The sequence below is a fragment of the Ursus arctos genome, unplaced genomic scaffold (assembly GCF_023065955.2).
Source record: "Ursus arctos isolate Adak ecotype North America unplaced genomic scaffold, UrsArc2.0 scaffold_21, whole genome shotgun sequence".
NCBI lineage: Eukaryota > Metazoa > Chordata > Mammalia > Carnivora > Ursidae > Ursus > Ursus arctos.
This window is the reverse complement of record NW_026622886.1, coordinates 8,323,391-8,348,008: the sequence shown is the minus strand read 5'-3', so window position 1 is coordinate 8,348,008 and position 24,618 is coordinate 8,323,391. Positions and strand designations below refer to the sequence as shown.

Genomic DNA, 24,618 nt, shown 5'->3' with positions numbered 1-24,618 from the left:
TATGGCAGTCTTGATTTTTATTACAGAAAGATAGAGGATAAATACTCAGAAGAGCTTCACCACATTACTTGGAGGTTTCTACATGATCAGAGAACCTATTCAGTGTCATCAGATTGTTGCGGGGGATTCTGTAAAAGTTAGTGTTTAGTGGCACCCTTTCTTCAAACAAACGGTTTGCAGAAGCCTGATTTAGAAAACGAGTAAAAGCCAAGCTAGTTCGGTTGAACTGGACCTGGGGCGGGTGCTTTGGACACCTGCCTGCTCAGTCCACCTGCTCTCTGCAGCTCTTTTTCAGGCTCTGTGGTGAAACTTCTGGGCTCTGCAGCAGCATTTCCTGACAACCGTTGGGTTACAGGGACTCTTGTTTCTGGCTTCTTCTGGAGTGGAGTTAACGATTTTTTTCCTTGTGTTTGGAACAGTTGGTGCCTAATTTGTAATCTGAGTAGAGGACATCTTTTAACATCAGTTTTACTGCTTTAAGTGCTGGTCAAGTACTTGTTTTCAAAGAGAGCCTCTTATTATAAGAACATTTTGCTTTTAAGATTTAAAATACACAAAATTCAGAATTTATTCGTCTTACAAGAAAAAGGCCAAACACAAATGTCTTATCATACAACTATAGAAACATGCTGTAGTGACAAATGAAAATCTGAATCACAACACAGGAATAAAACACTATTAGTATTTGCAGACAATAGGAATATTGTCAGTGTCTTCCTGCTTTTTAAAAAGTCTGTTTTGCATATAAGGAAATGGCTTGGAATGTTCTATGCTGCAAGAATATTTTGAGTCCTACATACATGTGAAAATATTTTTTTGCTATGCGTATAGTCTTTATTTCCATCACAGTGAAAAAAATGCAGTCAATAATAGGATTTCTCTAGAGGCCATGCCACCTTTTAGTAGCTTAATGTATATAGGCAAAAGATTGGGGCTTTGACGTTTCTTTCTGTGGTATTTTGTGATATCTGAGCTATAGAACAATTTTTTTAAAAAATAAGTGTCCACTAGATGCAATGTGGCTTTAATTGGGTCTGGGCTAAAGAATTACCTGAAGCTTTGGTGGGTCCAAGTACACCCTTCTCTATCTCTACACCTCTTGTGGCCATCTGTGGTGGTAGGCTGCTGTGTGTGTGTGTGTGTGTGTGTGTGTGTGTGTGTGTGTAGCGGGAGGACATAGTGATGACCAGAAGCACCAAATACTGTAAAACAATGAGTTTGCAAAATGCAGTCATTTTTGAAGGGTCCTTGAGAGGTCCACGAATGGTGCTGGTGTCACCCGGATGCAGGGGCTTCTCTCTCTCCGACACCTCACCTCGGACTTCCCGGCCAACGTGACCAATCTCTTAGTTGAGGATGTTGGCGGTGTGTCATATGCCTAAATTTGCAGTCCTCGAACAGTGGTTTGTTCTAAAGTCTTAAGCCAGCCTCAAAGCTCTTCTCTTGAATAGCTAAATTTATGGTTAGAAGCTTGTAAAATCCTACATTCTTTGCATTCGGCTGACACTGTGGAGCTCTGTGTATTGCTGGTGGGTCATGAGAGTGAGATCATGGTTTGGCGGCAGCACCCACACTGCGATCTTACTGGAACGGAGGCAAGATAGCGTGGAGCGCCACGGGAAGATGCGGTCCTTCCGTAGCTTGGAGCCTCAACCACTTTCCATGGCCCCGTATTTTCCCCTACCGTTAATTTTACTAACGGGAGCTCACTCTTTCTCTCCCCTTCTCTCTCTCTCTTTTAACAGTTTTATTTTTTTTTTAAAGATTTTATTTATCCATTTGAGAGAGAGAGACCGAGCACAAGCAGAGGGAGGGGCAGAGGGGAAGGGAGAAGCAGGCTCCCCGCTGAGCAGGGAGCCCGATGTGGGGCTCAATCCCAGGACTGCAGGATCATGACCCCAGCCGAAGGCAGACACTTATCGAACTGAGCCACCCAGGTGTCCCCTCCTTTTCTTTATAAATGGAAGATAGGGCTTGGCATGGCTGGACATCAAATCATGGGAGGTACCCTTTCCTTCCCATGTAAGGTTTTGCGATTCCCTCTGTAAAAATGGTTGAATTTTGTCCTCTTTCACTCTTGCCTGGAGCTCCAGTTCCTGAGATGGCTGCTCAGCCTCCTCTCTCCGTAATTCTTGTGCTGACGGAGCCCGGCTCTCCTGCCTTTGCTCCCGATGCTTGGGGCCTCCTTCCCTGGGCGGCGGCTCCAAGGGCTAACTTGCTTCTGCTCTAGACTCAATGGAAGACCACAGAGAGCAGATACTTGCACTATGAGAGTTTGGAAATGGGAATCACAGGAGGGAGGAGCAGCTGGAACACAGACGATGGAAGGCAAAGCGGAGCTGGAAGGGCTCACACACATGCGTTGTAGAAGGAACGTTTGGTGTTTGGTTTTCGCTTAAAATAACACCCCCCCCCCCCCGATTCAGAAATTACGTCCTGGCCATTCTCCTCCTCCTGGCTGGTCGAGAGAGCTCTGAACCCAGCATCTAAGAGTCTGGGTCTCCTCTGTTTTGGCTGTGTGTTTTGTCTGCGGAAACACAAGGGAGCCTCTGTGCCCTTTCTGCACTGTTTGGTTAATGGACCGATGTGACTTGCTTGTTGCCCAAACTTCCAATTCGTCTCCAATCAGACCCCAAATGCTGCTTTCTCTTAGCGTCCAAATATTAGACGGAACCTCTGAATTTTATCAGTGACTGCGTGGGAGTCAGGGACAGCTTTGGACACTTGTCGGTACAGTTAGTCCCCAGCCAGCGTGCTCTCCAGGGTGAAGAAGAACGCGCGATACCAGACAAGGGCACTCAGGCCCTGAGCTCCTGAGTCAGCCACTGCTTGCGTCCGCCAGCCTGACTCAACCGCTTCGACGCTAACCCTGACCTGCGGCCTGGCATCGGTGCTAAACTCATAAAGCAGAACGAGCCACTGACCCGTTCCATGAAGCTGAATAAAGCACAAGCTGTCTGCCCCCTGGCTCTGGGAGGGGCGGGTTCCAGAGGGACACGAGGTGCCTGCGGGGTGCCCCCGGTTGGGGCCGGGCTGTCTGGGAGGCGCTGCTGTGTGCTGTGTGGTCTGCACGGGGCCCCTTGGTCCTGCTCTCTGCTGTACGAGCCTTGGTATCATCCTGGTCTGCTCGCCACAGCCTCTTGTGACTGGTGCTGATGTCGGCACTGTGTCCCTCTGGCTCCTGGCCCTGGTGGCCCTGTGGCTACTTCTCCCCACTGGCCATGTGCACCACGGGGGATGCCTCCTGGCCCCCCGACTCTGCTCCCATTCCTTTCCAGACTCCGATTCTGTTCCTGGGCACGTGACTTCCTCATACTGAGACTCATTTAAAGACAGCCTTTTTCTCCAATCTTCATACTTGGTGTACATTTTACTAGTTTCCTAGTTTTCTAAAACGTGTCCTGAACACCTGTGTGCCAAGCAATGTGCCCTGTTCTCGACTCATGCCAGCTTGCTTTCCCTGCGGGCTCCTTCCCCTGCAAACTCCAAAGGGAACTTCAGGAGGCAGCTCCCGCCCGGGGTTTGCTACGGTATTTGTTACCAGCGAGTGAAGGCCCATCCTCCCTGCCTCCTTGGCAGGCCTGACGTTTGGACGGAGTGCAGTAATGAGGAGGACAGCGAGGCATAATGGAAGAGAGAGGGTATGTATATTCAGTTTCCCTGGAAAGCTGACTTTATACCTAGCTAGGCTACAGTACCATGTTACCATGGCGACAGGAGGAAGACTAGGGTATTTTCTCGTGCTGGTGGCAGTGTCCCCTGAGGCTACATCCATCCACCCCATTCACTGTGCTCCACCTCGGCACAAACCAAATGGCTCTTGGCCATGTTTCAGCCTCACCAGGTTAGCCTGGAAGGGACAATGCTAGCCCTCGTTCGGGTCCAAGTTTGAAGCAAAGCAAAAAACAACAGACCACCTTTCAAAACCTCTACAGAGTGACTCCCTTCCTTACTTCTTTTTGTCCTTTCCCATCAAAAATGTCACAGCTATTAAAGGTGAAATGTTTGGAAGGAACATGGGCTAGCCCATGTGAGAAAACAGTCCATTTTGGGGGTCTGTGCTCTCTGCAAGACCATTCTTGGTCTCTACGCTCATATACAGACCGTGGGAAAATGTCTCCCAATGTGCCGGTTATAGTGTTATGTCATGATGATGTATGTGTGCGTGGTTCTAGAAATCAAGATGTCTGGCCTGATAAAAAAAAGTTTGTGCTACTGTGGCTGGAGTATCTGGGAGATCGAGCTTGAGTGTTGCGATGTTTTTAGGGACAAGGGACAGATTATAGGGAAGTGGGACCATTTCAGCCACGCAGTCTCTGTTTATGGAGCCACTAGTGTTGCTCACCCAAGGAGTGGGGCCCTGGCTGTAAAGCATCCGTACCAGTACTGTTCCCATGGCCTTCCCACCCCGCTCAGTGCAGGGCTGCTGGTCTGACTTCCATATGCACGCAAAATACTTGGGAAGACTGACCAACATACTGGTCTGGGCCTTATGACCAGAAATCTGGACTCCTTTGGTCTGAAATGAAGCTAGCTGTGCCCACACTTTGAGAAACTTTGTTGGGTCTATGACTACTCTGTTGTGTGTTTTGAGTTGCATTTTATTACTAAGTGAGAATCAAGGGAGATTGACCTTTTCGGATCTCAATCTCCCATGCAGAAGAGTGATGATGGCCTTCAGTGTTTTCTGTGTTCTTGATCTCCCCAAACACGTGGGCCTCATGGCATTACACCCTGTCCTACAAGCTTTCTCTCCTCTATTTAGAATGTAGCTCCAGGCCAAGGACATGGTCACTGTGAACCTCCCTCTCCTCTGTTGACAGGGAGGGGAAGACATGTGTCAAGTCACAAAGCAGGTTGTAAGGGGAGGGTGTGATGGCTATGTTCTAACGTCCTGGGCTCTTTTTGAGCCCAGGCGACTGGTTCTGGCACCTACAATGTTTCTAGCACCGGGTGCATGGTGACTCGGGGCAGCCCTGCAACCCCACCTGATCACGGGAGGCAGTCTGATGTAGGGAAAGAGCTTTGGAAAGGGAGTTGGGACATTTGCCAGCTCTTTTGTCAAGTAAGTTTGGGGTAAGCAAGGTGAAAGCTCATTTCTTTACCGCAGGAAGCCGAGGGCCTTTGACATGTAACATGTACTACCAGCCTCAAACCAAGAAATAGAAACAGTGTTTCCTAAACATGTTTGACCATGGGACCCTCTTATAACTGAGTAACCTACCCGCATCTTGCTGGCAGCAGTCCGTGCCATGGCAGCCAAGAAGTTCCTGTCACGGTGCTTTCTCAGCCTGTGCCATTGATCCGCGGACTCTCTCTGGTTCCTCCTCTATCCTGGAGGAGGGACAGCATTCCTGGCGGGAATTCAGAGTTCCTGGTGGTGTGACACAGAAGGGGGAGAGGAGCCCGAACCTGACTCCTTCCTGGGGAAGTTGAGGGCATCCTCCTCCTCTGGGAACTAGTGATGATTCGTCAAAGAACCAGTGGTCTGCTCTTGGCTGTCCAACCTGGACGTGAGCAGCACTTCAAGACTTCTCCTCCATTTCTGTTGTGTTCTGGAAGGCCCCACTTGTCACACAGGATCTGATTTCTTTCCACAGTTCTCAAGATCCCACCGGTGGCCACCTGGGATGGGACTTCGCCTGTCTGGTCTGAGGGGTGATCTCGAGCCTGGATGGAGCTAGCATGGGTAGGCAGTAGGTTCCTCTGGCTGGGCTTTTCTCCTTCTGTTTGCAAAACACTGTCAAGAGATTATTGCCTCCAATGTTGCTGAGGTCCCAGCGCCTGCACCCGATGGAGGGGAGGCAAGGCCTAGAGGGGGTCTTCACCTGAAGGCAAGCAAAACACTAACAAGAAATGTGAAAACTAGCAACACACAGACATTTCACTTGGTTATCTGAGGCAGGGGAGCAAGCATCTGGGTGGGAAGGGTGATGTGATGCCTTAGGGCCTGGTTTGAGGAACCTGGAGGCTCTCAAAGGCCCACCACTGAGTTGGATGGTGCTGGAATGTCATGGTAAAGGGGGAGGGGACATGTATAGATACTCAGTTCCTGGGTCAAAGGCATTTAGAGAATATATTCTCAGGCCCTCCATTCTGTTCCCATTGGGAACCAAGGCTGAGAAGGAAGATGAGGCAGGAGAAGGGAGAGTGGAACCGAGCCCTCCCTCTCCCAGCCCGGGCCAGCTTAGTCAGAGAACAGGCTGGCAAAGGACTTCCTCAGGTTGCGGATGGTTTCGGCCTTGGCCTCGTCCTCACTTGGGGTCCCACGCTGGGAGGCATCGGATGTGCTGAGGCTGTTGGTCAGGGATTGGGATTTGCTGAAACAGAAAGGAAAGGGGGTTGGGGGTGGCAGGGTCAGGGACATGAGTCACAGGGGCTTGCCTGGATAGTCATCACGAGGATGTGGTGACCGGAAACCAGGCGCCCCAACACTTACATGATGCTAAATGCATCACACACAATCTTTTTTTTTTTTTTTTAAATAATGATTTTTTATTATATTATGTTAGTCACCATACAGTACATCCCCGGTTTTCGATGTAAGGCTCGATGATTCATTAGTTGTGTATAACACCCAGTGCACCATGCAATATGTGCCCTCCTTACTACCCATCACCGGTCTATCCCATTCCCCCACCCCCCTCCCCTCTGTAGCCCTCAGTTTGTTTCTCATAGTCCATAGTCTCTCATGTTTCATTCCCCCTTCTGATTACCCCCCCTTTCTTTATCCCTTTCTTCCCCTACTGATCATTCTAGTTCTTATGTTCCATAGATGAGAGAAATCATATGATAGTTGTCTTTCTCTGCTTGACTTATTTCACTAAGCATTATCTCCTCCAGTGCTGTCCATGTTGTAGCAAATGTTGAGAACTCATTCTTTCTGATTGCTGAGTAATATTCCATTGTATATATGGACCACAACTTCTTAATCCAGTCATCTGTTGCAGGGCATCTCGGCTCCTTCCACGATTTAGCTATTGTGGACATTGCTGCTATGAACATTGGGGTGCATATGGCCCTTCTCTTCACTACGTCTGTATCTTTGGGGTAAACACCCAGTAGTGCAATGGCTGGATCATAGGGTAGCTCAATTTTTAACTTTTTAAGGGACCTCCACACGGTTTTCCAGAGTGGCTGTACCAACTTGCATTCCCACCAACAATGTAGGAGGGATCCCCTTTCTCCACATCCTCTCCAACAATTGTTGTTTCTTGCCTTGTCTATTTTTGCCATTCTAACTGGCGTAAGGTGGTATCTCAGTGTGGTTTTGATTTGAATTTCCTTGATGGCTAATGATTTTGAACATTTTTTCATGGCATCACACACAATCTTGAACCTGCACGGCAGTTATCGGTATCTGCCATTTTTAGGTGCAGAAATCGGGGCTCACGCCAAGGAATGGGAGTGCTGGAGGCTGACATTCTTCCCACAAAGCCAGGCTGCTCAGAGGGTGGGCGTTACTAGCCGTCAGCTTGACCAGTCCCCCCACCTCAGTGCACAGACCCGTGCGGCCAACTGGGAAGTGCTCGATCAGCAGCAGCTTGTGATGCCCCTCTTACACTTCCCGGCACTAGTCTGGGAATCAGGAGGCCCCTGTTCTGGAGCCCGCTCTGCCGTGTGCCCCGTCTGGCCTCGGCAAGGGGCCTACGGCTCAGGGCCTCCTTCACCTCATCGGTAGGAGGGAGGGCCGGTCTAGCTCACCCTCAGGCCTCTTCTCTCCCACTCTGGGCTTCCGTTCCCACCTCTTCCCTGAAGCCTCTCCTACTGATTCCAGCCTGCCTCGGGATTCTCAGGGTGCCCACTGTTTGAGCCTTGGTGCCGGCCTAGTGCTAGGTGACGGGGCCGTGGAGATGAGCGTAACTGGGGCCTTGCTCACAGGAGGCTCACACTCTAGTGGAGTGACAGACACAGGAAGAGATGCTGTAAAAAGGCCACAAAGTGTAAGAAAGCCCCACACAGTCCTGTCCTCCCCATAACCCAAATCCTCTCCCAGACAGGGACCATCTTGGACCCCTTGCTTATTCCGCACGGGCCTTATCCAGGACTGGGTGCAGATTGGGTATTTGATAAATACCTGCTGACTTGAACCATTTAATACTTTAAAGCACTCGGTCAGGAGATTTATGTGTTTCTAGCTGGATTACTATAGGGTCAGTACTTACTATCCAAAATACCAAAGCCCTCGCCTGTCCTGGGATGAGCTGGGCTGCACCTCTTCACATGGGGAGAGGCTGTCTCAGATGCCCCTATAAATTGCTACCAGCCTTCTAAGCACCAACTGTGCATAAACTCATTTTAATCCTCATAATAAACCTGTGGGGTAAGTACTACTGTCCCCATTTCACATGTGAGGAAGTGGGAGCACAGAGAGGTTGAGTCCTGTTTCTGAGGTCATGCAGCTTTCAAGTGGGAGAGCTGGGATGTGAAACCAGGTGGTCTGACTCTCGAGCCCGTGCTGTCAACACGGCGCCATATTGCCCAGAGGACCTCTCGCGAATACCTGTCAAATTCAAAGTGCCTTTCTCCTTGGACCCCGCAGCACCCTTGCTGGCATCTTCTCTATGGCTGGTCCTGTGCATGTGAGGAACAGTGCGTGTGCAAGGCTGTTCTCCGCAGCCGTCTTTGCAAGAGAAAACCGAATCTCTGTTTGTGGCAGATGAGTTAGATTATTGTACAACTATACAAGTGGAATATGATACAGCTGTGAAAAGGAGAAAGTTTCAGTGAACTGATGGAAGAGCTTTAAGATTTATTGTTAAATGTAAAAAGCAAGGAGAATGGGGTGGGTAGTAAGGACTACCATTTGTAAAAAGCGGGGGGAAGGAACGGACATATATTTTTATGTTTGCGCGAGGAAACACTGGAGGCCCGCACAAGGAACTAACCAGAGCGGTCTCCTCTCCGGAGCAGGGGCAGGAAGACCCTGGACGGCAATGAGGTGAGAGGAAGGTTTTTCATTGTGTACCTTTGATGTCGTTGGTATCTTTTAGATCTCTGAGCCACGTGAATGGTGACCCATTCAAACACATTATGGTTAGCCTGATCCGGGGACCGGACGCCCCGTGCTCAATCCTAGCTTTTCCACTCACTGACAGTGGGAACTTCGGCAAGTTACTCACCTCATTTGTAAAATATGGATAATAATAGTTACTAACTCCTAAGCTTGTGAGAATTGAAGAAAAACCCCAACTGGGTGAAGTGCTTGGCACTGCTAAGTGGACAAGGGATGCTGGGAGTGAGGCTATGCTTATCGACATTAGTGCTCGGCATTGAAGGAAGGGAGGGGCTTTCCCAAGAGAACACATCTGGGACCTCTCTGACCTCAAACTGAGAGATGGGCTTGAGAGGAAAGGGGACGAGTATGTGTGTGGTGATGGCTCATTCACAAACATGGCATGACAGCCACAGTTCCTCCCGTGCCTGGGGTCTGGCCGTTTGCAATGTGGCTTTGCAGGTCCTCCAACCAAGGGTCTCTTTGGCCATGTGAGTTGTTTTGACCAAAAGCATGTAGTGGGATGAAATGACCTTGTGTGCCTTCAAAGCTGGGCCTCAAGAGGGTTTGAAGCTTCTACTTGTGCTCTTTGGGGATGGAATTCTATCAGGTAAGGAGGTGGGCCCCAGCCTGCTGGATGTCGTGGCCCATAGAGAGAGAGGCCCAGCTGACAGCCGGTGTATGTGTAAGGCCCTCTTGGACCATCCAGCCCCAGTGAAGATGCCAGATGCCTGCAGCCCTATGAATGATCCCAGGAGAGTAGGGTTGCTAGATTCAGTAAATAAAAATACAGTATACCCAGTTAAATCTGAATTTCAGATGAAAAACAAATACTTTTTTTTAGTATAAGTATAGCCCATGCAATATTTGAGGATATACTTTTTTTTTTTAAAGATTTTATTTATTTATTCGACAGAGAGAGAGAGACAGCCAGCGAGAAAGGGAACACAAGCAGGGGGAGTGGGAGAGGAAGAAGCAGGCTCACAGCGGAGGAGCCTGATGTGGGGCTCGATCCCAGAACGCCGGGATCACGCCCTGAGCTGAAGGCAGACGCTTAACCGCTGTGCCACCCAGGCGCCCCTGAGGATATACTTATACTCAGAATTATTCATCACTTGTTTGAAATGCAAATCTAACTGGGCATCCTGTATTTTATCTGGCAACTCTATAGGAGAGACCCGCAAAGGCATCTCCCAGTTGAGTCAGATTCAGAATAAATTGCTGAACCAAAAAATTATGAACAAAGAAAATGGCTGTTTTCTTAAGCTACTGTTCTGGGGAGGTTTGCTATGCAGCAAGAAATAACTGGCGCGTGTGTATCTGGAGGACGGTGGTGGGAGCTCTGCTATACTCTGACCTCCTGGGCCTGCCGCTGGCCATCCAAGTTCCCTCCTCTAGGCCTCCTATCCATTTAAAATCTGGGTGAGGCCCTGAGTCAGCCCAGCTCTGCCCACAGCCCAACCCCACCCTCGACCCTGCCCAATTCCAGAGCACTTACTTGAGATGAGGGTGGGGCGGTGCTGGCTTCTTGGACTCTTCCCCCTGTTGGGAAGCACTTCGGCCTTGAACGGGGGGCCGGGACTGGGAGGCGAGGGGGGCACCTGGCTTGGAGGCCTGGTTTGGAGAGCTGCCACTGGACGCCCGGGACAGCTGCGGAGATCCTGGGGATCTCTGCTGCTGCGGAGATCCTGATGGGGGGCTCAGCGGCTGCTGGCCTTGCGGGGAGAGCCTCTGCTGGGAGGGGCTTCCAGAGCGCGCGGGCTGCTGAGCCGGAGTTTGGCGAGGGCCCCCTACACGGGAAAGAAATGATCACGTCCAAGTTTTTCTGAAGATAAACATGCTTGTGCACCAATACTGCTTCAAGGATGTTCATTGTGGTGTTTTTTATAACAGTGAAAAGCTGAAAACAATATAAATGCCCAGTTGTGGAACTGATCGGGAACGTTAAGATACATCCGTATAATGGAATATGCTGTGGCCATCATATATGATGTGGCCGAGTCACAGTAAATGACAGAATATTGTTGATAATATGTGTTAAGTATATACTGCTGAACAAAAAGGCAGCTTACAAAATAGCACGTACAGGTTTATTCCTTGTTAGCACATACATATATAGCTATGTAAGACATAAACTGGAAAGCTGTCCCCTTGAACCAGTGTGTCTCTAATTTTAATGTGCACACGAATCACTGGGGCATCTTGTCAAAATAAAGATTCTGATACAGTAGGTACGGGAAAGAGAGTTGTGGACTGAACTGTGTCCCCCCACCATTCATATTTTGAAGTCCTTACCCTCCAGGTGACTGTATTTGGAGACAGGGCCCTAAAGGAACTAATTATTGTTAAATGATGTCATAAGGGTGGGGCCCTAATCCAACGGGACTGGAGTCCTTAAGAGAGAGAGAGAGTGAGAGACAGCAAGAGAGAGGCACCAGGGGCCACACAGGGGAAAGGCCACGTGAAGACACAGTGAGAAGGTGCTGTCCACAAGACATGGGGAAAACTTTCAGTCCTTTTGGGACCTTGACCTTGGACTTCCAGCCTCCAGAATGGAGAGAGGATGTCTTTTGTCGAAGCCACTCCGTCTACGGTATTTTGTTATGGCCGTCCATGCAGACTGCTACCAGCGGGCTCTGGGGATTTGTGTCTCTAACAAGTTCCCAGGTGATCCTTCTGCTCTCCACACTTTGAGTAATGAGCCACGGCTCAATGATTACAAAAGCGGTGGGGTTATCCACACTGAAGATGTATTACTTTTGAAACAATGGATTATCCCTTACTTTTCAAAAGCTTCTTAAACTTTTCTAAGAACTTTCAAAGGCATGTATGTCATTTGCTCTAGAGAGGGGCTGGTAGGGAAGATGCCATCCTTCTCGTCATGGAGATGTGCACACCGAGCCTCCCCAAGGTCTCCCAACTAGAAGGGTAGCCGCAGGAAGCTCAGGGGTCTTGGCTTCTCCCTCTCACTGCACAGAGCATGTGGGCCTTCACCAACAAGCAAAGGGGCGTCATAAGCTTGGGGACATTTTAGCCACCCAGAAATGACTTTGAGTACAACTCCAAGGCCCCAAGGAAGCAAGGTGCTCTCTCCTCACCCTCAAAGCCTGAGTGTCGGGGCTGCTGGCTGTGAATTGCATTTTGCCCAAACAGACGGGGCCCTGCTCGCGGGAGAGTGGGCTGCACCACGGCTGTCCTCGCCTGGCTGTGTTGAGATCACTTCAGGTGGGTGAAGAGACTGGGAGTTGAACGGGGCTGGGGCCCATCTCCAGGGCCCTTTCATAACTCGGCTTCTGCTCATCTGCCCTCCCTGGGTCTTACTGAGCACACTACACCCCAGCCTAGGGCTGGGCAGCCTGGCAGTAGTGCTGTGGGTTAGGCATGATCCCCACAAATGTCCCCATTTTTCCAAAGAGGCTGAGTCCCAGATACACTGTGACTTGCTGAAGCTGTCAGTTCTAATAAGAGGAAGAGCCAACATTCAAACCTACATCTCTTTGACTCAAAAGCTCTGTTTCGTTTTTCTTCCTTAAAAAGGCAAACAAAAAACAAACCTCCAAAACTATGCTATGCTGGGCTGCCCGGGTGGCGGCTTTGAGCCAGGTGCAAGAGGAGCTGTGCTGAAGCTTCAGATGACCTTTGCCCTCCCACATCATCCTAGCTGGCACCTTTGCAGAGGGCGCGACCTGCATGTCTGGTGGCGGTGACACCATCCTGGCACCAGGAGCCCCAGGTCTTAACTCCAGTCTTGCGTTAACTTGCTATGTGGCCATGAGCAAGTCATTTTCCTCTGGGTTTCTGGGCCCTCGTCTGTAAAATGAGGCCCTCAGAGCAGCCACTCGATATCCTTCCAGTGTGGACCTTCTTGGGAGCCCGTGCAGCACTTTCTATGCTGGACTGAATGACCGCAAAGATTTAGCAAATGATTGCACGTGGCCTTGATTTGCTGTGCACTGCCTTCGTCACCGTCTGTCCCAGTGGCTCAGAGCGCCCAGTGATCTCAAACCCGAACACCTAAATTAATGAAGCAGGCAAGTGTCCAAAACATCATGGCAGCCAAGCAGACTGCTACTTTAAAAAATTAAAAAAAAATTTCCCTTGAGATAAAACATAGTTTGAAGAACTCTTTTTCTAAGGAGATGCAAGCTAAAGGAAATAAGGAGCACCACTACATCGCTGTGAAGGTGACAATAGGGGGGAGCAGGGCGTGAGGCAAACAGCAGAGTCCCGCCATCCCATGGAGCCGGTGGGACTAAACCGTCAGGGGACACTTGCGAGGAGGAAGCCAGGCCCCTGGCTTCCACACCTTCTGCTCTATCCAGAGAACCAGAAATCAAGGTATTTGTGCAAAAGCTCCTGATTTCTAAATGCTGGCTTACTCTTGTATGTTTTAAACCCACTTCCGGTCAAAGAAAATCTCTGTTTTCTCCTTTTATCTCAAGTCTTCCCATCCCCACCCCTACCCTGGGGCCAATAATATCTTGGAAAAATCTGGATCCTCATTCATTCATTTATTTATTAACTATTTGTCAAATCCCTCTTAGACACCTGGGCTTCCTCAGATGACACTCATTTCCTTCAGTGTCTTGGCAAAGCAAACAATTTAGTATTTTTAATTTCAGCAAATACAAAAACCCATTAACTTATATATAGAAAGTATTTGCCCAAGCACAGGATTGGTGCTAAAAAATTATGAGGTTCGTTAAAAGAAAACTTCACTTTTTTACGGTAAGTTCAAACAAGTTAATAATGTGATCCTGTTATTTTGGGAACTCAATGAAAGCATTGTTTTTCAATTAGCCTTGTTATTTTTAATCTGAATGTTAATTCAATGAGCACTTGCTTTAATTACCTTAATTGGTTTTAAATTGATTGTTTTTCAACTCACTAAAAGTGTGTTTAGCCCCATGTCCCTTAAAATAATATCTCTTTATCAAGCATGTCTGTACTCTGGGCTGGAGAGGAAACCAGAATACAGTAGCTCTCTGTTTTAAAAGTGCTCTGTTCAAATGTGTTTTAAAAAGTAAGTCCTGGGGCAGAGCGGGAAAGGAGAGAGCAGGGCAGAGGCACAGCCAGGAGCCTGGCAGGGGAATGAATAAATCATTTTTGAACATTTATAATGATAGAATTACCACTAGGCAGGAGGGCACTGGGGCTGCTTTACTTCTAAAGATGGTTAACGGTAATGAGCATTAAGAACAACATGGATATTTTAATTGTTAATAAGACACATGTTATTGATAGTAAGTTTTTAACAGTGAAAGTTATATAGATCGTTATTCCTAGTAAACTATTAGTAGTAAGAGCTAACACGTCCTGGGCGTCACCCCTGCGCCGGGCGCCTTGCTAGTGGCCTCACCCGTGCTGCCCACGGAAGCTCCCCATAACTACCCAGGGCTGCGGTTCTATCACTGGGGAGACTGAGGCTCGGAAAAACGACGTGACTTGCCTAAGACTTAAGACTACTGAGACATGGAGGAGGATTCAAAAGCACGTCTATCTGCCTCAAGAAGAATCCCGACGTCCATGCACACGGTTATAGAAGTTACGCAATTTCCCTTTTCTTAAATACTTAAATACAGAGACGCAGACACGAGAAAGATGGTCAGGGCACTTTATCTGAGACCTGTGGAAGAGGAAGCTGTTTAATGACCAGGGCCGATTTTTCCCAAGAAACAATGAATATGTCGCTTTAATCAAAGCAACTGGAAAGGCCACAACGTTGAGAGTAATGCTTTTCCTTTCTGAGAGGTTCTAAGCAGATTCTTATAAAGATTGTTGTGAAACTGCCCGGCAGGGCCTCTTGACGCAGAGCTGCGAGGAAGCCCCAAGAGGGCGCTAGGGCAGTGAGCACGCCTGGAAGGTTCTGGTTTCGAGTGAGGCTCTGGCTGCGAGCAAGGCGGCGAGGCACCGGTGTCCCCCTGCCAGGCTGCGCAGGAGAACACGCCCCGGGCGGCGACATTCCATGAGAAAGTTATTGCCTAGGGTACATCCTGTCATCACTAGTTTATCCATTCTCTACTAAGTGGCGGCCTTTACACGGTAATGCTGGAATATTTTTTGAGGGAGCATTTCCATTGACAAAGTCAAATAACACGTTCCGTGTTTCCTTCTCTCTCACTCTGGCTGGCTGGCTGATACATCTATCATCAGACACCACTACTGGCTAAGAAACAGACACTTTGGCAAAGATCTGAAAGGCTAGACTTAGAAACCGGCATTTTCTCGTTGTGTTTCCTTGAGTAAAGCCCCACATCACCTCTGGAAAAAGGAAATACTGATGTTTTCACTGGGGAGTGCTAGGGAGACAAGAAAAAAAGGGGGGGATAGATGAGAAAGTCCCTCTTCCGGTGCCTGGCACATCTGAGGTACTCAGCAAATTCACCTGTCTCCCCATCCTTCCCGCCTGAGTTACAGGGGGTGACAGACATCAGCGTTTCATTCATTCCGCACACATAGTGAGCGCATGTATTCTGTGCAAACAGTATCAAGATGGATTTTTCCAGAGGGCCTTCTGGAGACCACACATGGACCCCTCAGGGCATGTCAACATCCTCCCTGTATAATTTCCCTTGGTGACCTCTCGTGGCTCTTACCTTGTGTGGGCGGGCGTGGCTGGGGCTGTCCAAGCTGAGGCCCCAGCTGGGCTGGCCCGGGGGATTTCGCTGGTTTTGTCTGTGGAGCCTAGAGCGGGAAAGAATCCTGTGGTGATTGCTACAGCCCTCTGCTTCCTGGGTGGGAGGGCAGGACTTATAAAGATTTTATTATTGCTGAGATAAAACTTACACAAGGCACACAGTTCTTAAGAGTACACCATCGTGACTTTTTACATGTGTATACATCTGTGTAGCCACACCCGGATCAGGACAGAACATTCCAGTGGAGAAGGCTGCCCCACGCCCCTTCCCGGCCAGCAACCCCCTCAAGTATAACCATCATTCCAACAGCTATTATCATAGATCTGTTCTTGTGGGGGGTGGGGGGGGGAGCAGGTTTTGAGACTTGCTTTTCCAGAAAGCTGAGAGCTAGCAAATTCTTTGGAGAATGATCTGGTAATCTGTGGAGAGGACCGCGGAAGGGAGGAGCTATGTGGGAGCTTGTTGAGGTTGGGGGATGGAGAAACAGAAGACACAATAGTCTCTATTGACTGGTACCCTGGGAACACACAAAGGGCATGTGTGTACACACGTCCATGCGTGTGTGCTCACAACCATACACACACACCCACACGCACCCGCTGCTCCCTGCTCGGGTCCAGGATGGAGGGCACAGGAGGGACAACTGAGTTTTCACATTAACATCTCTGCCTGCAGGTGCCGTTGAGACAAGGTTGTTGTCCCTCATGATGGTGGAAGGAGGAAGGTCTCAGAGCCTCCCAAACTCCCCCTTCTGGAGCAGGGGTGCAAGCTTGCCTGCCCAGCCTCCATCCACACCCCAGTCCTTTCTCCCCAGGCTGGTTCCATTCTAGGACTATCTCCTTTGGATCCAGGGGCTCCCCAGTCCCAGACATCCCAGCATTTCTCACGGGTACAAAGTCTCCTGTGCTCCTGAGAACCTTACCCAAGGCCTCAGAGGTGAGGGCACTGTGCCCCCTGGTATCAGGAGTTGGCTCATTTTGGAGACAACGAGGTCGGCCATCAGCTGTCTGTCCTCTTCCACGTGCTCTCCAATCAAGGGCATTGAGCTGTCCATCACCTGTGGGAGAGAAAGGAGGCCTGAGGCAACCCCATGCCGGGGTAGCCAGGGTAGCCAGGCAGCCCGGCAGCGCGTCCCAGGAGGGCCGGCTCAGGGCTCAGGACAGAAGTGACCACTAGATGGCGATGTTCTCCCAGCAAACACCCAGTCCCGTGCCTCCAGCTGGGAATGATTCCCAAGGAGACACCCGGATCCCTGCAGTTCAGTCTAAAACAACTCTCTGGATTCAGTTCAATTCAGCCTACATTTGCTGGGCTACAGAAATGTGACCACGGGCCAGGGAGCCTTTGCTGACCTTTACTGCTCTTTTCTTTGGGGAGCCAGTCTCCGCCCCCTCCTTTCCCACCTTGGCTCCTGCCCAGGCTTGGGGCCACCTCCTGAACTTTGGCCCAAGGTCAAGGCTTTCCACAAAGCCGGAAGCGGAAGCAGTGAAGGTGGGGGCTCAATTAAGACCAAAAAATGACATGGGCCGGAGCTGACCCCGGGTTCAGACAGAAGAGGGATGAGGAAAGGCCTATTCTCAGGCGCTCTGGCAAAACATGTGCTTGGAGAGAAACACATTCCACAAGGAATGGCCAGCTTCTCAGAGGAGGCAAAGTGCTTCTATTGGAAGGGGTCCTGAGAGATCACATCTCTTCATCCCACTCTTTTTGCAGATAGGGAAACTGAGGCCTAGAGATGGGAAAGGACTTGGCCAAAGTCACACAGGCCAACCACGCAGGTGATTTCCTCAGGCGCGGGCAGCTGTGGAAGGTCTGGAAGGGGAGTGAGGCCTAGGCAGGCACTCTCTCCCCTCCTCCACTGTAGGAATCGGGCCTGTTCATCCACCCCACGGCCATCAAACTCACGGCCTTGTTTCCCCTTTTCCCAAGCTCCCGACTCACCAGGTTCTCTCTTCCGACCAGGCCCTTATCTATGCCCGTTCTCTCTGCTCATTCTTCACTTAACTCCCTCTCATCCTTCCCGGAACATGCGGCTAAGCCTGTCCTCTCTGACGGAGCAACTTCTACCCAGCTGCTCTTCTACACTCTCGCTGTCCTCACGTCGGCTGTTCCATTGGAGAGCTTACCCACAGTCCTGACATCTCCTGTTACCTGTGTCTCTCCAACCAGACTGTGTGAGTCCCTGAGGTCAGAGATGGGCCCTGGGTCCTGATCAACAGATATGCCCTCAATAGCTCCTACGATGGAGAAATGAAAGGTCCTTGCAGTAAGTCCTGCTCATGATGATAAAGATACTAGTGCAGGTGCCATGTTTTATTAAGCACTTACTATGTGCCAGGCACTGTTCCAAGCACTGGGCGTGGATGATCTCCTCAGATCTCAGAACAGCTCTCTCGGAGGCAGGGAATGCTGTCATCTTCATCATAATGATGAGGAAACTGAGCGTCAAACAAGTAGTAAGTTTGAGGACACGTTACTAGCAAGCCACAGTCCTTCCATTTCTCACCGAGGACTGAAACAGCTCTTTGTGGTGAAAACTCGGAACGGGAACCTGGAATCCAAGCCTAGTTTTGCTGCAGACTTGCTGTGTGATCTCGGGCAGGTAACGTTTCCTCTGTGGGCCTATGTTTTCCTCAACTGTAAATTGAGGGGTTTGGGCAGCTGTGAAGACCCTTCCAGGTGGGGCCTTTAGGGGTCTGTGTGTTTAAAGCACCCACTGTTGTTGGGAGGCTGAAAAGTAAGCTCAAGGTTATGTGAATGTTGATTCTAGCATGGTCCTGAGAACTGTCCTCGAATTGAGCTCCTTGTGGGTTGGGCTGGAGTCCTTGGTGTCCCAGATCTCAGTGCCTGGCACACGGACAGCCTCTTGGTCTATGTGGGCTGAACTGACTTATAACTGTGGAGTCTGTCTGGATGGACACAGGTCTGTCCTTCCTCCTCCTGACCCTACCCATCGTTTTTTCTTCTGGTTTCTGTTTCCTACACTCCCTGCAGTGGAAAATAGCCACCACAAGGAACCTGAGGTCAGAGCATTTTGGAATCCCCGTGGTGGACAAAGCCAAAGGAAGTGGATGCTCTGGTCTCCCCAAGGAAACATTTTTCCAGTGAGCAATATCATTCCCTGGACAGGCCACAGAGGACAAGTTCAAGGGTCTTTCCCCTGAGTATTCTACTGTGAGGATCTTCACAAAACATGTCATAAATTTTATGTTCTCACCACAGAGGTGGCTGAAGAAAACAGTATTTTTGGATCTCTTCTGCCTTTTTTTCCTGATTGGGGAAAAATACCTTTTATCTTCCTGGTAGCAAGTTCCCCATCTCCCTTGACCCCACTGTAAACCCCAAAGCAAGTGAAACAACTCTGCAATGTTTCTGAGAGAATAAACAATCTGAAAAGTCATCTTTTTTTTTTCTGGAACATTCTGAGAAGTTGTTTTCTTGTTTTTTAAAGTCCAAACCCACTAATTTTGCTTAAAAAAAAAATGTAAGAGGTCTTTCATCCCTGACCCTCTGAATGTCTGGAGGCAGCGAGCCTGGGCCCACGAGTACAGGCTTTTGTTTCCTCAGAAAAAATGTTGAGAAAACTCAAATAGGCAGGAGCTCTTGGGGCAGAGAGAATGCAAGGGAGAAGGGGCTAAAACTCACTGGAAGGCGGGGAAGGGGAGTCAAGGAGCCTTTCCCCCATGATTGCAGTCACCTCTCTGGATGGAAGCCCCAGGACGAAGGGTCCCTGCCGCCATGGTCGCTGCTATATCCCCCTCACCTGGCTTGGTGCCTGGCACCCAGCACAGGAGCTCGTTAGTGAAGGACGGATGACTGCGTGTGTGCCACAGCTGAGCTCGTGTCTGGGGGTCTCTGTGAGGAGATGCAGACGCAGTAGGGCTGAGAGGGGTCTCAAGAGATGCAAAGCTTCGGGCAGGAGGGCCCTTGGTCCATCCCTGGTCCAAAGCTCCCAGGGCATGCTCAGGAGGGCGGGGCACTTGTGCCTCCAGGAGGCAGCCTGGCTCAGAAGCTAGTGTGCAGGCCAGTACTGCTCCTAGCCCCTCCAATACCACCTCTGAGAACAGGTTAGTTGGGGTGGGGGGCGGTTTCAGCTATGGTGGCAGTCAGAGGGAAAGTGCCTCCCAGACTTGAGAGGAAAGCTGTTTTCCAGAGCAGGACAGAACCTGCAAATACAGAGGCAACTCATCCTCAGAGTTTTCTGGCCTCTCCCGGGAGGATGGAGGGACGGTGTCCATCCAAGGGTGGCTACTCCTCGGGCAGGGGGCCGATGCCCTCCAGGTATGGCTGGCAGGTAGAGCAGGGCTCCCACCCGTGGAGTCACCTGGCCTTGCCGCGCTGTGGCTCCTGGGGAGCGGCGCAGGCACGCGGGCCTGGAGGACGAGCTGGCTCCTGTGGTCAGCCAGCCATGTGCTTGCCATTAGCTGCCCACAAGCCGGGGAGGGGGTGGCCGCAGGGCTCTCCCTCACGTGTCTTGGCCTTGTGTCAGCACCGCCCATCTGCTGTGGTTTGAGAAGGCCACGGAAGGGGAGCCCTGCAAGGGGCTGTGGGGGGTGTGAACTCGGAGATGTGCAGTTGGGGAGAGAAGGGAGAACTCTGAGGCCAGGGGGCATTTTCAGGGAATAGCTGTGGAGAGCCAGAGCTCTGTGTGTGTGTGTGTGTGTGGTGGGGGGGACAGGGCAGGGGAGAGCAGTTGGGGTGCAGAGGAGGACTGTGGGACGAGGAGGGATGGTGGGGGGGCAGTTCTGGAGGAGAGAGGGGGAAAGTGGGATTGGGAGAAGCACAGAGGGGAGCTGTGGGGGGAGAGGGGGACTGAAGGACCGGAGAGGACAGAGGGAGTCCTGGAGGAGACAGGGGGACCGTGGATGGGGGGAAGCACGGACAGGAAGTGAGCAGGGGAAGGAGAGTGTGGGATTGGAGGTCTATGGGTAGGTGACTGGCCTGGAGGACGGCAGGGGCCTGTGGGCCTGGGAGAGGCACGGGCTGTAGGAGGGTTGTGGATTCTCTCTTACAATTCTATTTCCATCTTTCCTTCCATTCACACCCCTGCAGCACTGTGTTGCCTGTGTTCAGTGTCCTCCATGACTTGTTTATCAACCTCCTTCTTCACCAGCCTGCACACCCCATGTCTGGCTGGGTCACAGCTCTGTCCCCAGAGCCACACCCATGCCTAGCCCTGGAGAGCCTCTAAGGACAAGTGTGTTGAATGGACAGAGGACGGAATCTCTGCGTGGTGACTAGGGAAGCATGCCCTGTTTACACGTTTGGACACAGAACATTTCAGAGGCCCAATGGCACACAGTCTTGCTGACTCGTGGCCTGATGTGCCCCCCCTCCCCTTAGGCCCAGGGGTCGCCAAACTTCATGTCTGGAGCACAGAGGCTTGAGATGCTGCCAAGGGTCGGGATGGGGTGTGTGAGGCCGGTGGGTGAGAAGCCTCTGGGAGCCACATGTGCCCAGGCCACAGGCTAGGACAGAGCCGACCACACTGGAGACCACACGAGGATTCTGTCCCCCTGGCACGCCTGTCCTCACCTCAATGATGTAATCTCTGCCGTCCTTGCTGTGGACGGCCTTGACAGCGCAGATGTCCAGGCCGCCAAACATTTCTGAGCAGCTGTCCACCCATAGCCTGTACCTGCAGGGACGGACAGACAGACAGTCAGCATTGGGGGAGGGAGCAGGAAGGGGGAGCAGAGGGAGAGAGAGAGGCAGAGACAGAGAGACACGGAGAGACACGCGGACAAATAGGCCACAGGTACGGTGACACGTGCATGCATTCAGAGACGGAGAGAGGTGGTCAGAAATAACAAGAGACAGAGATGCAGTGAGAAGGAGACACAGAAGGAGACGGAGAAGCAGTGGGAGAGACAGAACGGGCGTACAAAGGCAGAGACACAGATGGACAGAGAGAGAGACAGAGAAAGGAAAGGGACTAGAAGGGGAGCCAGGAAGCAAGAGAGAGAGAGGAAGGATGGGGGGGGAGGAATGAGAGGTGGGAGAGGTCTCTGAGGCCCTGTGCCTCCCTCCCCCCGCCCCCAAGCCCCCAGGACCCAGCTGGCTCTGCAGCAGTGGGGAGTGTGTCCTGCCTGCATCCGGAGCCATCCTGGACACCCGGCCACTCCTGCGGTCCTTTTCCCTTGGGAAAGCTGCTTGAAGGGCTCAGAAATCCCTCCCAGGCCGCCCTCCGAGCCCCAGCGACCATGTTAGATGAGAGCCTGTGGGGGACAAAGGGTGCATTCTGCCCTGAGCCTGGGGCGGGCGGGCAAGGGAGCCTGGCAGGCTGCTCTCCCGCCCAGGGCCTGGCCTGCTGGACCCAGAGCTTTTGTTCCCTTTCCAGATACTTGATGGCTGCAAGGTCAGTTTGCTTTGCAGGGGAAAGATCTCAACGCTGGACTTTGACCCTGCAACAAGGGGATGGTTGTATCTGGAGAAGTCTTCCCGGGCCTGCACTTGGCTTCCCCTGTGGTGGCTGGATTCGGGAGTTACAGGGGACTTTGTATCAATGGTCTTGCTTCTCTCCTCACTCTCCAGGGTCACACGGGGCACGCCTGCTCTGAGATCTATTTGTGTCTCTGAGCCATAAGGCCTGGAATGAGGAGAGAGCATGGCCGAAGTTCTCTTAGAACCAACTCTCTCGTCTTAATTGCCAAGGCCCACTGAGGCCCAGAGAGGGAGAGTGGCTTGGCCAGGTCACACAGCAAGACAGTAACAGAGCCAGGATTACACAGATCTCCTGGCTCCTCACTCAGTTTTTTCATTCAGCTGTAGCAAGGAGTGTGTGAGATCACAGAAGGAAAAGGAAGGATGAAAACTCACGCCTTTTTAGCTCCTGGTAGGTACCAGCCTGTCTGTGGGGGCTGACCCTTCATTCTCTAACCCCCACCACAACTCTGTCAGGAAGGTTGAACACATCTTTCTGATGAGGAGACTGAGGCTCGGAGAGCTTAATCAGCCACTGTGCTGGCTTCCACACCTAGATTCTGTCTGATTCTACAGGGCAAGCAAGCCACGCTTCCTCTCAGTTGGGACACACTGCAGCCGGTTCTCCCTCGGCATGGGAGACCAGTGACCTGGAGTCTTGCTGTTCATTTACTCAATAATTTCGGGTAGGCCTCTTCTTCTTAAAGCCTCAGTTTCCTTGTTTGAAAAATGGGAAGGCCTAGGATGATTCTAGTTGTGTGTCAGAGTCACCAGGAGAGTGGAGCCTCTAAACATTCAGACCTGGGGGCCCTGCTGTACGTTAGATGCTCTCTCTGTTTTTAAAGCTTCTCATGGGATCCTCATAGGCAGCCACAGTGGAGGACAACCTTTGGTCCTCAGAGCTCTAAGAGTCCCCGGGGCTCTCTGACCAGGGTCCCTGTAGTTGGCAGTAGTGGCTGACTGGGGGGGGCACCTTCAGTTTAGGGAGACCTGTGCCCTGAGACACATAAATCAGGTTTCTTCTCAATGAAAGATGGAAGTCTGGACCAAGACTCAGAGAAAACTGGTTTCTGGAGGCTGTTTTCCAATGATGAACTTCTGGAATACCTATTGGCTGCATCCCATAGGGCATAGCCCCCCCCCCCCACTGTTCCTAGGGCCAAGGAAGGGGCTTCATGGGTGGGGCAGTGTGGAAGAGACTGGAGACCATGGGTCCATGCTCCCCTCCAGCTGGTTGGGACTAGCACTGACCAAGCCACATTGCTGGTTTTGCCAAGGAGGAATTAGGGTACCTGGCAAACAGGTAAGCCAGGTAGAAAGAGGAGCCAAGGCCTGTTTATGGGCCCCCAGAGATTTCCCCCTCTGGAGGTGGGATTGGGGAGCTCTGTCCCAGGCTTTGGGAGTATTGCCTGTGACTCTACAGAAGGGAAAGTGAGATTCCAGGCCTAAGTGGACCCGTGCCTAAGGTAGGCTCTTGCAGGAATGGCCAACGTGGCCTGGAACTGTGCAGAGCTAGGGATATGGTGGCCTGCTGGGGCCATTTGTGAGCAGCTCACGGGGCATCGAAGAAGGCTGGGCTCACATTCTGGAAAGGCCATGGAGAAAAGGACCAAGATGTCCTGTGGATGCTCAGTGGGGGAAGGAAATGACTGCCTCCGACCAGATGATTCGGGTGGGCAAGGTCATGAGCACACCGCCCTGAGACTAGCTGGCATAGGTGGGCTCCCAGAGTGAGGGCCGCAGCTGCCCCTGGGGCTGATGGGAAGGGAAGGCAGCCCCTCCTTGCCAGGGCCACTACTGGGTGAGGTACTGAACCTCCCTCTCCTGATCAGCGCTCTGGCTGATCACCTTCAATTAACAGCTGGAGCAGTTCACAAAGGTTAGTTAACTTGCCCCAAGTAACCCAGCCTGGAAGGGACAGGACCACTAGCTTTTGCTCACATCCGGCTTCTTAGAGCCCCTGAGCCATCAGTTCCAGGAAAGCAGGGACCATGTCCGTCTTGTTTGCCACCATTTCCCCAAGGCCTCACTCAACACCTGGTTCCCAGCTCGTGCTCAGCAGATGACCAACAAGGAAATGTAGGAATGCCTCCCAACTCCTACTCATTCTTTACAAGGGGACTTTGGCACCACCTCCTTCTGGAAGTCTTCCCTGACCTCACCCCTCCCTAGTCTGCATTGGGTGCCCCTTCTCTGTGCTCTCTCTGCAAGCACCCACAGCTCACTGCCACCCCAACATACCACTCTTCGTCTCCTACGTTGACTGGGTTATTCGGAGTGGACCTCTGTAGTTTTAGTCTGCGCAACATTGGTTTTTCCCTCCTATCCTTCTTGACGTTCCGTGGCATCAGAACCCTCCCCATCCCCCTCAGTCATTGCTGCCACAGTGGCTGCTCCCACCGCAGTCTCCAGGGGTGGAGACGTGACCCAGGCCAGTGCCGCTTCTGGGCCATAGTGATTGGCTCAGGGATGGTCATGTGACCCAAGGCAGGCCAATCCGCAAAGAAGGCTCACTTGCTGTCTTTGGTTGAGATGGCTGGGAAAGAGTAGTTTTGTCCTGAG

The 24,618-nt window shown here is 51.3% G+C and overlaps 1 protein-coding gene across 1 annotated transcript in view; it reads right to left on the bottom strand.

Annotated features, from left to right (window-relative positions):
* Window positions 1–8: 8 nt before the first annotated feature.
* Window positions 9–24,618, bottom strand: part of SYN3 (synapsin III) — a 452,237-nt gene continuing 427,627 nt past the window's right edge. Inside the window, exons 10-14 of the mRNA XM_044384458.3 lie at window positions 21,169–21,271; window positions 16,556–16,690; window positions 15,592–15,679; window positions 10,494–10,785; window positions 9–6,320 (exon numbers count right to left, since the gene is read on the bottom strand). Coding sequence (XP_044240393.1) covers window positions 6,188–6,320; window positions 10,494–10,785; window positions 15,592–15,679; window positions 16,556–16,690; window positions 21,169–21,271 — 751 coding nt within the window. The 3' untranslated portion in view covers window positions 9–6,187. The remainder of the gene's footprint in view (window positions 6,321–10,493; window positions 10,786–15,591; window positions 15,680–16,555; window positions 16,691–21,168; window positions 21,272–24,618) is intronic.